This window comes from Pezoporus flaviventris, unplaced genomic scaffold, assembly GCF_033815535.1.
Source record: "Pezoporus flaviventris isolate CSIRO_AGI_PZ_B2104156 unplaced genomic scaffold, CSIRO_AGI_Pfla_v1 ptg000188l, whole genome shotgun sequence".
NCBI classification, from domain to species: Eukaryota; Metazoa; Chordata; class Aves; order Psittaciformes; family Psittacidae; genus Pezoporus; species Pezoporus flaviventris.
In genome coordinates this window covers 2,071,263-2,088,788 of record NW_026892736.1, presented here as the reverse complement: position 1 = coordinate 2,088,788, position 17,526 = coordinate 2,071,263, and the positions used below count along the sequence as shown (strand labels likewise).

The following is a 17,526-nucleotide window of genomic DNA, read 5'->3' as shown; positions in this document are numbered from 1 at the left end:
GGCACTTTTAATTCCTCACTACACCAATACATCCTTCCTGGATCAAGAGTGATGGACTCTGAGTGGCTGAACGGATTAGGGATCAATGTGATTTTACTATAATTGAACTACAAAAGGCTGTGTTTAAAGTAACACTTAGACTAGATTAAACCCACCAAAGCAAGAAAAATCAGAGTTAAGGCTCTAAATCTCCTTTGAGCTCATGCCTTTGTGTCTTGCCCTCTCCCTGTCCCCTTTCTGCAGAGCACAGCGAGCAGCAGCTTGGATTTTCAGCACCAACTTTGAAGCATCCTGCCTTTGTGAGTCAGAGTTAACACTGATTTAAAAACAAATAAATGACTTCATGTGCCCTTACAAAATACTGCTGGGTTTTGGGCACTAGAAAAAAAACAACCCAAAAACGTACCCTGAGCCTAACAAGCAAGAAACACAGTGGTTTGGCCAAGACCCTGGAATGTCCTTCCTGGTGCTCCGGGTTAGCCGCAGCCCAGGGGATTCCTGCCCGACAATCCCTGTCTGAGCACATCTCCATGGGCATCTGCATAAAGATGCATCAGAGAGGAGCAAAAACGCTTCTCTCTGTCACCCAAGATGGGTCTGCGACATGGGCACCTTTCCTGATGAGGACTTTGGGCAGGCTGAGCATCACAAGAGGCACAGGACACCGCTGGATTTCAGCCTGACATTAGGATGTTCCAACACAGCTCCCAAACCATTTCTTGCTGCTTCTTAGATGTGACATAACTGCTCTGAGACGGCTTTTAATCAAAGTCCAAATGGTTTCCAGAGAACAGAAAGCACCTTGTTCTGATGTTACCAACAGGGGGTAAATGGATGGTGTTAACATCAAGGCAGAAGGATTAAGTGATATTAAGAGCATGAAATAAGGCAAAAAAGGCCCCTCATTAAACATCTGCAGGGGTTTGTTTGTTAATTTTGGTTGGGTGGTTTTAAGTCATTCCCACCATCTCATCTTTCTACTTCTGAACTCTTCCAGTTTCATAGGGAGACATGGGTGGGAGACAGCTGCACAGAGACAACTAAATCCCTTTACTAATGGACATCAAAAGGGCATTTGAAGCACAAGGTGTGACGTGGAAATAGGTCCCACATCCTCAAGTGATCTCCGGATGTTGAAAACCATGGCCACACCTTGTTCAGAGATGAAACAGGGACCATGTCCTCACCACAGCAGGTTTCTAACCTGAACTGAAGGGTATGGCCAGCTCCACCTTCCAAAGAGTACACGACTGTGAGGTTGTGACACTGTGAGGTCCTAGCACAGGGTGCCCAGAGAAGCTGTGGCTGCCCCATCCCTGGCAGTGTTCAAGGCCAGGTTGGACACAGGGGCTTGGAGCAAGCTGCTCTAGTGGAAGGGGTCCCTGCCCATGGCAGGGGTTGGAGCTGGAGGAGCTTTAAGCTCCCTTCCAACCCAAACCATTCTGTGATTCTACAACTCCTACAAGTACACAAAATTCGCAAGGTTTTAAATGGGTCCTAATAAATCTGTAAGGTGACACAAACTGTTACCTTCCACCAAGTCATTACAGCAAACATTTCCAAAGGTAATTTCATTCCAAACATGGACTTAGAAAACAAATCCGGGCATTTCTTGAGAGGGAAAACTAATGGACAAGTCTTTGTTAACAGACAACATTTTTGTGTTACCCCATGCAGATAACTTTTGAGAGGAAGCTCAGCATGATGCTGGAGTGGCCTCAACACCACTGAGGTCCACCATAAATTAACACCAGACTTCGAAATTGGTTTCCCCAGGCAATCTGGAGTTTAGAAAAACAAGCATCATTTGGGTCTCTGGAAGTAGAGAGGTGTGACAGAGGATGAAGGTGATAATACCTCCACTTCTGGGAAGCTGATGTGGCTGTGGCTTCTGGATGACTAAAAAAGCACCTATCACATTCACGGGTGTTAGGAAACAAAATACCATTTAATTGGCTGCAATGTGTAATTTGGCCTGCCTTTTATGGTCTCCATCATCTGTTTAGACTCTTCAGGTTTGCACAAGACCCAGTAAAATGGGCAGTTATTAGTTGGCCTGTAGGCACTACCATAATGAACATGATTAATAATGGTAGATATATTATCCTAAAGATACTGATCAGTGGAAGGAAGGAGCAACAAAAAGTAATTAACAGCCTGGAGATACAATCTTAACAGCAAAACCCTGTATTTAAGGATAATGATAAAACTAGCTCAAACCCATCATTGCTGGGAAATTAAGAATTAAGGCTGCAACTGGAACATGTGTCTTCACACCTCTTGTTTCCTTAGCACACGGGAAGATGGCAGTGGCAATGAAAGATTAATAGAATCCAGCATTTCACTTGACACCACTTGGGAGGCAGCTGCAGGCAGGGCAGGCAGGACTGCTCTCCAGAGCCAGCAAAGGGCTTCAGATCACTGAGCTGGAGAGGAGAATGTGGCAGAGGCCACGTAGCAATGGTTAAATAATTAAAGCAAGCCCTATTAAGCAAGGACAGAGACCAGGTTAAACGCAGAAGTAAAGGGATGCAGTTAGAAGGAGAGAAGAGGATGTAAGTTGAGATGTAAAATGTAATGGTAAAAGCCCCCTTGCAAAAGGCATTAGACACTACCTGAAAGGAGGATGGAGCCAGGAGGGGGCTGGTCTCTGCTCCCAGGTAAAAAGCAATAGGACAAGAGGAAACAGCCTCAAGCTGCACCCGAGGAGGGTTAGATGGAGCTGAGGATCAATTCCTTCCCCAAAGGGTGCTCAGGCATTGGAACAGGCTGCCCACGGCAGGGCTGGAGTCACCGTGTAGACGAGGCCCTCAGTGCAATGGGTTAGTGGTGGCCTTGGCACTGCTGGGGAGCAGTTGGACTTGATGATCTTAAAGTTGTCTTTCACTACCCAGTTAATTCTATGATTCTATTATTCTAAAGATGACCAGAAAGCAAAACATACAAGAGTGCCTCTCAAAAAAACTATTCTATAGATCCCCTATGCTGCAGCCTTTGGCCAAAGCAGAGTAACAGGCACTGGGGAGAAGCAGCCAAGCAGTGAGGACAAACATGGTCAACGTAGTGGGCCAGAGGACGGCAATCTACAGACATACTGGAGATGGAAAATAGCAACTGGCAAGGAAGTAGATGAGCTGAAACCCGTGAGTCACCTCTTCATCTCTGCCTTACTGCATCCAATGATTAACGCGGCACCTACTCTGTCTGCAACTTCTCTCACAACAGAAACCTGTGCTTCAAAGACACAAGCAAATACATGTGAAGAGGAGACATCTCACTGAGATAGTTACCTTAATTGACTGTCCCTCTAATATGATTTTCAACTTCTGTTGCATCTACCAGCAAAACAAGCAGGGAAAAATAAGCCAAACCAGTTTCACATCTAACGAGCCTCTCTCCATGCCACTGCACACTCATGGCCTTGGCATTCCCTCTCTCAGCAGGCTCAAGACAGGCTCCGAGGCTCACCCAATGTCTTGTTTTCACACTACCTTATTAGACTTTGCAGGTCAGTGAAATGACATTTACCTGCAAATACAAAAACAAGTTAAAAAAGCAACCCAGGGTTTCCTGCCTCGTGGGAACATACCTGGATGCTGTCTCAAAACTCCTGGAGGGATTGTCTTCACCTTCCTACCATCCAACTGCCTCAGGTAACAGAGTAGAGGGGTGGCCAGAGCTTTGCAGTGTCACATCAAGGCACAGACCCATGAGGCCTTGGCTCTTCAGCCCACTTTTGCAAGGATTCCCCTTGGCCACCACGCCTGGGGCTGGGTATGGAAGCACTGGACTGCATGGTAGCAATGAGACAGGGTTACACCTCTCACCTCGCACAAGTCCAAGCCACCAAGCACCTTTAAAGCAGCCAACAATCAAATCAGAGGGAGATTCAAAAACCTTATTTATCATGTGATGTTATGATAAGAAGCTAAGCTGGATATCCACAACTGCCAGCATTACTGTATCCATCAACATAACCTCGTAAGATGCTGCTCCCTGAGCAGGTAGCTCCTTAAAACCAAGCACAGAACCAAGAAATCCAGATGTCCCCATGCATCTCTCTCAAGGTTGAATCTAAAGGATGAGTTCACGCTGCAGCTTCTTTATCTTGGCTCATGTGTGCAGAAAAACATGTAGGGCTGCTACACCTTTGACGCCCACCAACCAAACATGGCCAGAAGGTTCAGAAGTCATTGAGGGAAATTAAGATGGACACAAAGATAGAACAACTGCACGTTCCACATGGCTAAAAGTTCCTGCCTAACTTTGTATTTCATCTTCTAAGTGAATTAAAAAACACCCTCCAGTAATGATGCAAACAACGCAGAAGAGATAGGATTCTTCCCATATGAAGGGAAGAACAGGGCAGGGATTTAAGGGAACTGCGTTCCTGAGGGGAACACTGTTTTATTAAGCATCTCTATCGGAGGTAATAGGAAAAAATTAATGCATCAGAGGAAGACCTTCTCATTCCGCAGATGGCCAGCATCCAACACAAACCCACAATAACCACAACTGGGTTTTGAACACAGCAAAAAGACACACAAAGTGTTTGCTATTGGACAAGCAGTAGGCAGAAGAGCTGTTCCACAACTAATGACAGCACTTGCCTGTCTTAACCTCACTGACGGGGTTTGAAGAGCCGATGCTCAAATTCATAACCACTGTCAAGTCACAACCATAACGTAAAGCAGAAGAATGATGGGGCAGAAGAGTGGAACCTCCCTGTCCCCATTCCATGCACATCCACATGTCTCCAACAAGACCCTCCTGCCTTTCCCTGCATCTCCCTCTACTTAGCACTTGCAGAGGGAATTCAACACACAGTGTTTATACATCACTGGACAGATGGAGAGGCCTAAAGTGAGGAGCTCAAATCCATCGAGCGCCTTCCCTTGCTAGAGCCCAGAGTGGAATTCTTCGAGTGCTGGAGACAGATTTTCCTTGGCGGGCGGCCACGAGTGTCGATCTGGCTTTGAGGAGAGATCAGCATGGCTGTGGAGTGCAGCGACTTCACAGACAAACATAAAACCTTCCTCTCCAGCTCACTTTCGTATAATAAACCCATGAAAATGAAAAGCTAAAACATTTCCAGCTGGCCAGAAGCTGCGGAGAGAACAGGGGACTTATTGCATGCGCAACGTTGGGGTTGATTTGAAATCTCCTGGAGATCTTCAGTGGTATTTGGACATTCAACAGTGTTTGGACAGAAGTGCCTAAGTCACTTTGGAAAGAAAGATGCAGAAGACTGTATTATTTAGGCACCTTTCATATTTTAGCAAGGTTATTTATGGAACTAAATCTATTTCAGATTTCTAACATACAGCACAGGGTGTAACAGCAAAGTTTAAACTTTAAGGGGAAAAAATAACTGTTGCTTCCTCGTAAAGCCTTATATATTTGAGTATTGCTTTCAGACCCTTGTTATAAAAGGGCTCTTACAGAAGGATTTGAGATGCGACTTGGCTGACTTTATCACTTCATTAAAGGTATTTATGGAGTTAGAATTGTCCCAGGATGAGAAGAAAAGACCTCTTTTAAAATCACTGTCTGCTCAGAATAGCAATTTTGATTCCCTGGGCTTGACTCATGTGCATGTAGTGATAGGACAAGGGGGAATGGCTTGAACCTGCCCGAGGGGAGACTGAGGTGAGCTCTTAGGCAGAAGCTCTTCCCTGGGAGGGTGCTGAGGCGCTGGCACAGGGTGCCCAGAGAAGCTGTGGCTGCCCCATCCCTGGCAGTGTTCAAGGCCAGGTTGGACACAGGGGCTTGGAGCAAGCTGCTCCAGTGGAAGGTATCCCTGCCTATGTCAGGGGTTGGCACTGGATGAGCTTTAAGGTCCCTCCCAGCTCAAACCATTCTAGGATTCTATAGCTCTTTTCCTCTTTACCACACAGTGATGGAATTGCTCCAGTTTCCCTGAGCACAAGGTGAAAAATCAGGCTTCCAACGCAGAGAGGGATTTTACCCTTTAATCTGCTGCACTGAACAAGGAGGAACTCTGATGCTCCTGACAACAACATTTTTATAGGGCTTATTTTCTAGCACAAGGATCTGTATCCAAGGCACAAACCAATCACTACGGTTTTCTACCATTTCCTATTTTATTGTACTAAGAATTAATTTTGGTCATGCCCTTAATTATCCCACATCACTTTGAAAACTGTCTCCCATCTGCAATTGCTCTGTAACAGCTCGCACTGAAATACACTGGGAAGGGAGGGGGAAATCTCTTTCATCTCCTTACTTGGTGCATTTCTTGCGCAGTCATTTTTCTTCCCTACATAACCAAGCTGCGCAAAGCCACACTAGTTGACAGAGCAGCTCCAAGGTAAGTATAAACCTACCTGAAATATAAACCTGAAATTACTTTTAACATTTGGAGAGTGTCTGGATTTCAGGTTGGAAACACCCCTGCATGATCTATGCTCACAGTCCCTCCCAAAGAGAAAGAAACCAGCCAGGAACACAAACACTTCAGGGTGGCACCTTTTTCCCTACTCTCAGCTTTAAGTCAATATTGTGTTAACATTTAGCAGCTTAAAAGAGAAAGAACGCAATGTCCAGAAAGAACAAATTAAAAACAAGTTGGAGAACTAAATTAAAGACCTTCATCCATCCACCCTTCCAGCCATCCCCTGCTCCGAGGCCTTGCAGATGGAGCTGCCATCCTACAAGAAGCACCACAGTGGTGGAAGCAGTGGAACAGCTTCACGCAGATGGAGTCTGGTGACATGTTACATATCATGGGATTAGGTTAGCAACAGGAGCAAGTGAGGTGGGAACTATCTCATCTTTGCACATTATTGTAAGCTCAATAAGCCAGTGATAGGTGGGTTCTTCTCTACACGAAGCAATGAGGTGCTGTCAATTATCTGTACAATACTTGGCATCAACAAGCATCCCTGTTATCCAGAAGATCTAAGACGCTCTGTCCTCACCTGAAACCCAACAGGCCAGAGCATCTCCCCTTTCTCCTCGCAATATTATTTTTAAATGCAAGGAAAAAAGCCAGGACTACCTTCCCAGAAGAAAATGCCATGGACAAAGAAGACCATCAGAAGAAGAGGAAGAACTGAGGGCTACCGTTAAGCTTTCTCCTCACCCAAGCTGAATTCATCTGGCTGCATTTTGCCCTTATAAACCATACAAACATTTCACTGCTAATGCACTGGCTCAGAGCAGCTGAACCTCCCCGAGTATTTTTAAGGCATTTCATTCTTCAAACAGCCACAGCTTTCCTCTTCAAAATCCCTGTATTCATGTTTTCCTGCTTGGACAAGGACCAAAGCCTCCACATTTCCTTCTACCCAGAAGGTTGCAAGCGCGTTGCACACTGCGGTCAATAAAGTGCCAAGAAGCTAATGAAGATAAAAGTGTCAACGCAGAGCAGTGGTAACACACACCTTTCCCATGTAGCTATTTTGACCATTTTGCAAACTAATTTGGCAGTTGCTGGCAGGTCCTAGTCCTAAAAGCAAACTTGTGGCATCTCGATGCTATTAAACTTATTGCTGCTCTGCAGAAGTGTCATGGGATGACAGATTGCTCCCTGCACATCAATTGGATTCAGAGAAGTTCTCAAACCCTTACGGGTTAAAAGCAGCTCCAGCATGAATCAGAGTCCCAGTGGTAAGGAGATCATCGATACAAGAGATTATGCAGATGGAAGAAATACCCTCGGCACCCGAAAGTTTTCAGAATGCAAACTACGTCAACCCTGGAAACAAGAGGCACTGCATCATGATGGCAGGAGGGACAAAGCCAGGGGGGTTTAACAGACAAAAAAAGATTGTTTTAATAGGAGAGAAGCATCAGTCATTGAGTCTTACTTCATTCAGACTTTCTATCCAACCCATCCATCTTCAGTGCCAAGAGATGACAGGACCACCTCACTTTCCCCCCCAGCCTAATGTATCAATAATGCCCATTTCTACCCCAAACAAATGACTTTCACTAGAATGGCCCTTTTCCCTAAATTGGCTTGCCAAGCCCCACAAATGCCTCTGTACCTGCTATGGTCAACTTGGCTCTAACGGGGCCCCCTCAAGAGGTGGGCACCGATGGGTGAAGCCTTCCCCAATCATCTTCCCCAACAGCCACTTTGTCATTCATGGCTGGGGACCATCTGCGGAAGAGGGGACCGGGGAAGGGGGGGACGTTGCCGAGCCAAAGACGGACACCAACGGATGCACACACAGGCACAGCCTCCCCACACAAGCCCAAATGCAAATTCCTTCGCCCTCGCAAAACGCCTCTGTGGGCATTATCTGTGAACAAAGGTCCTCGAGGCGGGCGGTCTCTGCATCACTGCTCTCTCTGTCAGCACCACCTGCTTGGCGTCAGCTGCGAGAGTCGCCCAGTTATCTTTTAGCTGCGTCGGCAGAAGCCACCGGGAGCACAATGGATCCCATCGGCCAGGGTCAGTCTTTCTCACCCCCGTACCACCAGCCCTTTTCACCTCCATCATCTCCAGGAGAGCTCAATAAGGAGGTGGCTTCGAGTGTAGGCAGGAGGAGGAGGAGGGGGGAAATATAGGTCTCTGGCGTAAATCACTGACGCCGTTTCCCCTCCTCTCCTTTTCCTTAAGACCTGATGGTCTTCAGTCACACATCTTAAAAGAAAAACAAAAAACAAAAACACAAAGACTTACTTGTCTCAAGTCGATGAAGGCCAACTGCAGTGTGTCCCCTTGGAACCCAGGCACTGGGCCGGATCTGGCAAACTCTGTGGGAAAGAAAAGAGGATAAAAAGCGCCTTTAACTAACCATGGACAGGGAGATTGGCAGACGGATGACAGGGAAGACAAGAGAGGCTGGGGGAGAGGAGGACCGCGCTTCTAAGGAGTCATGTCTCCCTCCCTTCAGCGTCTTTGTTCGCCCTTCAAAATTCGTGTCATCAAAACACCATTAATTCCACCGTCCTGACAGCAAGGAAACTGTACTAATTCGACCTGAAATTTATTCCCATGAGCCGTACTGGGCTTCAGAGTATTTGTTTTGTGAACGGACAAACAACTCGCCGAGAAGAAAAGGGGGGATGGGGGTGGAAAAGTTTTTCCTCTCCACACAATAAAATCTTCAGCTGTGAAACTCTTTTCAGTTCCGAAAGCTATTTATATTTTAGGGCGCTGAAGGAATTTTCTAATTTCACGCCTGTCACCAGGCCCCATAAGCATTCATCAAAAAAATATGCCCAGCCCTGTCATTAATTACTCGGCAGCCGATCTGTGCATTATCTGCTGGGGTGTGCTTCTTGCCCCAGCACGGTCACCCCAGATAGGAAGAATCGCGGCCGTTCTGCTGCATATTTATTTCTGTTGGATGAAGACATCTGACAACTGAATACCATTGGTTTCCAAAGCCAAGAGAATATTTCCAAGGCCACATTTCCCTCCTTCCAGTGTAATCTGGCCAAAGTTTCATAGTAAAGACGTTTGTTTCTCTTCTAAGCCATTATTTAAACCAAGTCTAAAACCACTGAGGGGGACTTAGAATCACAGAATGGTTTGGGTTGGAAGGGACCTTAAAGCTCCTCCAGTTCCAACCCCCAGCACTGGGCAGGGACACCTTCCACTGGAGCAGCTTGCTCCAAGCCCCATCCAACGTGGCCTTGAACACTGACAGGGATGGGGCAGCCACAGCTGTTCCAGTGCCTCACCACCTTCACAGTAAGGAACTTCTTCAAATTAAAGAATGAATCTTGCATGATTCTACATTAGAGAACCTCAGCTCTTCACGCCATTTAATAGCTTTTACTTGGTAGCACTCATGAAGCCAATGACTGCACATATTCAAGTGTCTCTTTTGATGATGCTCCTGGGGTTGGTTTGCCCAACGTTGCCTAATTTTCACCCTCTTTAGTTACAGAAGTAGTGGCTTTATCCCTGCTCTCCATGCAACCGGAGGGACCTAATTTGTGAAGCCACAATTCAACACTATGAAACATTCAACACATTCATCTTCATATTCTCAAAAGGGAGCTTATGCCTTCTGAGTTTTATTGCTCCTGCAAACACTGAAGATTGGTGCACGCTGAAACAAAATATTGTCTTGAGATTCAACCATGTTTAAGGGCAAAAAAAGAAGGAAAGAGGGAAAAAATACACCAAGGTACAGGGTTTTTAACTTAAATATAGCACATTAATGCCGAACTGTTCTGTTTTTTACCATACAGGAGCCCTCAAACCAGCTCTTGCAGCTCCACAAAGCTGAGGCCTAAGCAGTAAGGAAGGTAGATTTTGCCTTCTGTCTCCATGACTACACAGAGGTACTAAAGGATCTGTGCTGTCCTTAAATGCTAAGCACGGTCACATCATGCTAGCTGGTCTTCTCCTTCAATGCGTCTCTTTCCAAAAGTCATCTCATTTTCAAGCAGATGCCACAAACCAAGGAAAACACATCACTGCAATCCCATTCTTAAAGGCCTCCTAGAGCAGCCCAGTCCTGTGAGCAGCCCCTATGGCTCTAACGAGAATAGACTAATGAATTAGACACAGGAATTCAGCCCTGTTCCTCAACTGCCTTATTTGTGGAAACCAAAGAAGGGTTATTTATCAGGTTTCTTGTTCCACCTTCCATTAAAATCTCGGGATGGAGAACATCCTTCAATACAGACACCGGTACCTCCAGGGGCACAGAAGCCAGTTTCCAGACATCCATGGCTTTGCTTTTTAATATTTCCAGGTGCCAGGAGAGCTCTAAGATTGAAACCATCGCTCATCTTTGCAGTGATCAGTCAAGTGATAACTGCTGCAGGACAATAGCAAATAGGGCTGTAAAATCATTTCTTTCGGCCAATATTATTAATAGAAACATGTAATAAAAAATAAGAAAGAGAAACTATGTACTTGATTGTTCACGTTTGGATTTTAGATTTAGATTAGAAATGTTTTGGACTTGGAAAAGCACGAATCAAACCCAGAAGGAACCATCCATGGTTGTGCTTATAGACTTTGCCTCTTCTGCACAGGGAGTGGACAAAGGTAGGAGCTGCTCAGCTTCCAGCCACTTCCACTGCCCAACGCTGCAATATTCAGGCTGCAAATAGTCCAAAGTGAGGTTATATTTAACCCTCAAAAACTGCTTTAATTAATTCTAGCTGTAAAGGCATTTTAATGTAGGGTTGCTATAAAATTTGACTGCAGCTTGCCTGAGCCAGCACACGCGCAAGGGAGGACTAACATGAGCTTTCTGACACTGATCTGCAAAGGGATAAATCATCTTTACACATTTGCTCTACACCCCACTGTCTCATCTGGAAAAATTATCCCAAAAGCCACATCAATCCTAAAACGCCCCCAGCTCTGGAAAAGCACATACCTGAGAAGCTAAAAACATTTAGATGTGAGAAACAGTGTCTGAGCATCCTCTCAAGAGGTGAAACTGCCCTGGGCAGCTCTGTGTCTCAGACATCCCCGGGTTGAGGTACCCAACAAACTAAGCTCTAAGGATGGGGTCGTGTCATATTACTGCTTATATTTGGAGGAACACTGGAAAACAGAAACCCTGAAAAGACTGCAGTGAAAGAAAACTTCTATTTTGGAGTAAGGGCTTCGCAGCTGCTAGGAATCTATTTAGAAGCACACACGGAGTTGTGGAATTCAAGGTCTTCCCAAAAGCATGAATTTCACATCCTCAGGAGAAAATGCTGGTGACTGGGTTTCGAATGTTTTCACAAGCCTCCTGAATTTATCACCACTGTCAACTGCTCGTGAACGACCCAAGACAGATTTCATCCCAAGACAAGGTTGCTCGTTAGCAGCTCACCTTTAGCTGTCTCTTACTGAGGAACCATGTGGGAGGAAGGCTGGGAGAGTTATGGAGTGATGCTGCCCTTTAACACCGCACATTACAACAACGGTAGCGCCTTGAACCAACATTTGCTTGAACCCTAACTCCCATCAAAAGAATGGATTGGAACCTCCACTGCATTAACAGTGCACTTGACCTCCAAGAAGTGAAATGACGCGTGAGATCATATTATTTGTATTACGGAAGAAATGAAATGAGATCAAGAACACGGCTCAGAAGAAAGCTGCTCCAGCCCTTGGCTGTTAGGAGCCCGAGGAGGAATGAATGCAATGCTTCACCCCATGGTTGTTGTAAAAGCAGCCGTACCTTCTGTAATCGCAGGTCACAGTTTACATACCAATGCCACAAACTTCTTTGGAAGGAAGAATGAACAAAGTCTTACAGAAGAAAAAAGAAACAAAGAAGAGAACGGAGCTTTAGAGGAAAGACACAGGCAGTTCTTCTTGGTTTTAATCTCTTCAACCAGATTTCAGGATCGTTTCCTTGGAACGACCAAGCACAGTGTTGGCCTCAGTACTGTCGGATTCGTTTATTGCACCGTCTCCACTACCAAGGCAAGCAGCAAACACAGCAAGCCACCTACAGTACAGCCCCTTGAGCAGAAAATCACAAGAGAATAGAGCAGATCAGTATGCGCCTGTTTGTACAAAGCATTTAGCCAGGCTAAAGGTTTGAGAGACTTGTGTTCAGGCCAAAAAAGTAATGTCTTTGCAAGGTCTACAGGCTTGGGCCACCCAGGGCAGGTCAGAAGGGGACTCTACCCTCTCTTCCAAAACATTTCACCAATGAAAGAATCAAGGAACAGGAACCGTTAAGCCCTTTACAATGAACAAAGAAGAAAGAGTTCAAACGCACACCAGAAAAGAGACATTCACTGTAAATTAATTACACAGAACGGGGGAATCTCTTTTTGTACAAGGCTAAGCACATGGGGACGGAGTCTTACCCATATTGTGAGGTTAAAACGAACCCAGCCGGTGACTTCATTCCTCAAAAACATCATTCTGAGGGTACTGAACAACATGAAACCACCAGAGTTCATGACTGCAGACCTGAGGGATCGAGGTTACAGCAGCTCCTGTTGAAGGCAACCCGGGCAACCTGCTTGTGGTTGCATCACCATGAACATGATTTTGCATTTGGGGAAACACCATCTCATTCTTCCTCATGAAAGAACATAGGTCTCAAAGTCATCTTCCTTGGACAAAACCTTGGAAACCTATCTTAGAAAAGCCAAGTGACAGGACATCTTGCACCTTGCCCAGAGGATACTCAAGCTGAATAACAAATCTCTGCATGGATGCTGGAGAAGCTCACCAGGGGAAAAAAAGGGAGAAACAATAAATAGAAATTGAAGCAGGAGGAACAGCGAGATGGTCCCAATCTCCATATTGAGCTTATATGTCACCCACACCATTCCCACGCAGCCCTGCTTTGGAGCTGTTCCCTATTACAGGCCAAATGATCAAAGCTCATTCCCATCTGGGGAGTGCCAGAGAGCTGTGGGGAGAGGGAGGAATTCCCCAAAATACACTGAACTGGGTCAGATTAAATAAAATTCTACTCCTCTCCATCATTTGTTCCTCTGATGGAACAAAGTTGAGCCTGGAGTCCTGTTATTGCATCTAAATGAGTGGTGCCAGGGGAGGTGATGGTCTGCTGACAGGGCTGAGGAGCATTCACAGCCCCAGAGAGGAGTTCCTCAGTGATGGACCACTAGATGTTCTCAAGCAGAAGAAAAGGAAGCGCTTAAGAAATTGCATGAGATGTGCAGCAAGAAATCTGGTCCCTGCCAATCTGCAGGACAGGGTTACAGAACCACGTTACACATCTATATAGGTTCCCAAACCATAACCCAAGCGGTACAGTGTGTGTATCTTAGTAGATACGAAGTGAGAACTTCACTCCACTAAAATACAAGTACTAGGAAAAGTGGAATGTGCACATCTCACTATTAGCTTATTCAAGCTGCAAAGGTTGACAAACATCAACAGCATGTGCCCTTGATGGTGGGGAAGGGAAACTGGGTGCAGAGCTGAGGAACCGTACTCTTAAAAGTGCTTAAACAGAATTAGGTGTGGACAAAGGTATCTTTTATTATGGTTACAAAGGACTGTAAAGATGGGTAAATAGATGGCAGTGGGTATCTTGGTAACAAAGGAGAACATGGGAAGGTGTTGGAGGTGGAGGATATTCATAATATTGCAGCAGAAAGCAGAAGTTGGAGACAAGAGGAGAGGTGAGGCTGAGATAGGATTAGCAACAGGCTTACAAAGTAGACAGAAGAGAAGGAAAACAGAGAGAGAAATACTGAAGCTGAAATGCTGAAGGAGACAAGGTGACAGATGAAGGGAGAACATAGGGCAAAAGATCAGGTGATGGTTAGAGATAGCAGAGGCAAGCAGGAGGTCTAAGTTCAAGGACAAAGTAAAAAGGCTGGAGGGAAGCTCATTTATCTCTGACATCACACAAACTCCAGGATTTGCTCAAGTCTGACTTGCAAGGACCGCTTAAGTAGAGAGCCTTGTCCAGATACTTCCCATCAGCACCCAGACACAAAGGGCATGGTTTTGGTGCCTCATGGACAGGGAGTCATACACTTCCCCGTGCACATTTATACACACTAAGTGACCAGGCATTGCTTTCTTTGCAACCTCTGCTAAAGGTCAGCTGAGGTAAATGAATGCAGCACTAAATAAGTTAATGCTACACCCAGGGGAACAAATTCAGGGAGAAATGAGGGTGAATAAATTGAAGCAGAGGAACGTGGCACAGCCATGGACCAGAGGCTCCCACTTCCATGCCCTCCGTCACTCGGTGCAGCAATAATTTACCCTTCCCATTTCAGAAAGCACGTACAGCAGGGCCGGAAGACAGCTCTGCTGTTAATACGCATCACCCCGCTCCACTTTAACAGCAGGAAAACACAAAGTTATGTTTCCTAATGAAATGGGGAACAGCCCCCAGCGAGGGCTGAGTTTTGACAGGTGAAGAGGTGGAAGGAAGCAACACTCTCCTTTTGTCCTCTGAGGGACAGTGCAGGTCACAGCCACCATGAGCAACAAGCACCAGGCAATGAAGGGGTCTGACAGCTCCCAGGGATGCACTGAACTATGTGCTTGTGCAAGGCATCAGGACTTGCTTGCTTCACGGTGTAAAGGGTCTTTCAAGCCATCCACACGGGCAGCTCACACAAACTGTGCTGAACCTTACATATGGGACAGTCCAGGACCCTAACAGCACTTCAGTCAATAGGCAGCAGCTTTCTAAGGTGCCAAAATCCATGATCTGGTTCAGCCATGGACCTCTACACTAAACACACCCTCACACTCTCGAAGCTCAGCACCCTTTTGGCAGAACTGCTGGTTTTCTTGCTGCTCAGCCCCAATCCAGGTTGTGATGTCCCAGGATGCAGCATCAATGCATGACCCCAAGCCAGCCCTAAGGAGGAAACGTGAGGCAAGGAGCTGTGTTTGCTCCTGACACACACAATAAAGCATGGCCCTCATCACACTTGTGCTCCAGACCCTTCACTGGAGCTTTGTTGCCCTTCTCTGGACATGCTCCAGCAACTCAATTTCTGCCTTGGAGCGAGGGACTCAAAACTGATCATGGCACTGGAGGTGCATCGAGAGATCAGCATCGGTGGCGTGGACTTTTCTCTCCTGATGTGATCTGCTTAACCCCTTCCCTTTGTTCAGTGCAACATCCCCTTTTCTCCTCCAAAACACAAGCTTTTGCTAATGCATTGTGGCAGGATGGATATCAGCAAGCCCACAATGCAACATCCTAAAATCAGGGGGGTTTGTCCTCAAAACCTCTTTGCTCACCTCTAGTGTTGAGCATGCTAATTCCCAGTGGGATGCAGGTTGGAAGAGCATCAGGCAACCCTTCACAGGGTGTGAAGCCCAGCCTGTCCTCAAGGGAGAGGACCCCTCCAGTGTGGAGGGCAAACCCCAGCATCCTACACAAAATAACTGGATTTCCACGTGGAAAGTCCTCAGAGCCAGATAACGTGGCCAAGAGGGAGGTGGAAACAGCTGTGCCAGGACCTGTATCAGCACATTTTGGCACGCTTGTGTGCTGGGATGGAGGACCCCTCAAACGGCGCAGGCATCTGGGTTTCCTCCCGCCTGCCCCCAGGAGCGCTCTGACTGAAAATGGGGAGTTGAATGCAATTTGAAATATAATTTTTATAGTGCTTTTAATTTCTCATAAAGCAGCGGTTAAAAGACTTTGGAGATTAGGGAGCTGCTTATTTTATGATCTAAGGATTGTAAAAACAATCTGCCTCAACCACTGCTGGAACCGGTTACAGAGATGGGAAATGCTTTTGTAGGAGCGAGAGCAGCCCCCTTTTTTGTTGCCTTTTCAGTTGTAATCTCCAAATCTGGGTTGTTACACTCGATTCCCACTACCTCTGAGGTACAGGAGATACGGAAAAATGATCTATAAACCAGCACCAGGGGGTCCCCAAAATGAGCAGGGCAGGGAACTGGGTTACAAGGCACGTAGCAATTACAAAAAGCACGTTCCATGTGCTGTTATATCTTGGGTTACAGATGGATTCTGGAAGACAGCAAACTCATTTCATAAAGCAAATGCCTGGTCTGAAAAAAGCATCACCCCCTCTATTTACAGGTTCACAGCAATATTTGTGGTAGGGTGGTTTTTTCCTCTCTAGAGCTGTTTTTTTTCCTCTTTTCAAGCTGGTTTTCTGGGCTGGAGCCAGAATTCCTTCCTAAATTGAGACATAATTAGATGTGTCCCACTGTGTCTTGCTGGGCAGTTCATTTAACCTCGATGCCTTATTTCACTTCAGGTTTAAAAAGGAGGTAAGAGAATCTCTCTTGACTGCATAAAAAAGAGCTATGTGGAGCCAAGCAATAAGAATGAGAGTTACAACTAATACCTGGCCAACAACAGGCCATTTAAAAATGACTTTTGCCCTTCCCTGGATGCCAGCCGTGCCATCCACACACACACATGCTGCTGTAAAGCTGCATAAAAAGACTTTCAGGCCTCTAATATGCATCTTGGGAAACAGGTTTTGGCTGGGACAAAACAAGAGGCTATCCACCTCCCTGGACAGGACCAGGGCCTTGCATCTCTTCAAGCCCCTTGGTCTTACCACTGGGGTAATCATAGAATCATAGAACGGGGAGGGTTGGAAAGGACCTTAAGATCATCCAGTTCCAACCCCCCTGCCAGGGGCAGGGACACCTCACACCAAACTATGGCACCCAAGGCTTCGTCCAACCTGGTCTTGAACACTGCCAGGGATGGAGCATTCACAGCTTCCCTGGGCAACCCATTCCAGTGCCTCAGCACCCTCACAGGAAAGAATTTCCTCCTTAGATCCAATCTAAACTTCCTGTTTTAAGTTTTAACCTGTTACACCTTGTCCTATTAGGTGTAATGAATAGTGTCTCCCCAGCATCCCTATAGGCCCCCTTCAGATACTGGAAGCTGCTCTGAGGTCTCCACGCAGCTTCTCTTCTCCAGGCTGAACAGCCCCAACTTCCTCAGCCTATCTTCATATCTGCATCACCCTCAAACCATGCTTAATATACAAATTAATTAATTTGTATATTTGCCTCACCACTCTCTGAACCAGCTTACACCTTTGGCATTCACAAGAGATTAAAAGAAAAGCCTAATAAACTCCAAGATTGAAACTCTGAAGCCCTGTTCCCACATCAGACCTCACTAG

The 17,526-nt window shown here is 46.1% G+C and overlaps 1 protein-coding gene across 8 annotated transcripts in view; it reads right to left on the bottom strand.

Annotated features, from left to right (window-relative positions):
• EXOC6B (exocyst complex component 6B) overlaps positions 1–17,526 on the bottom strand; it is a 292,989-nt gene that overhangs the window by 62,500 nt on the left and 212,963 nt on the right. For 7 of the 8 annotated variants that reach the window (XR_009741213.1, XM_061440962.1, XM_061440965.1 and 4 more), the window contains one exon: positions 8,654–8,727. Coding sequence is in view for 7 of the 8 variants with exons in the window: in XM_061440962.1 (XP_061296946.1) it covers positions 8,654–8,727 (74 nt within the window). In the remaining variant the exon portion in view is untranslated. Of the gene's footprint in view, positions 1–6,014; positions 6,344–8,653; positions 8,728–17,526 lie in introns of those variants that run through there. The other variant, XM_061440968.1, reaches the window with a different exon arrangement.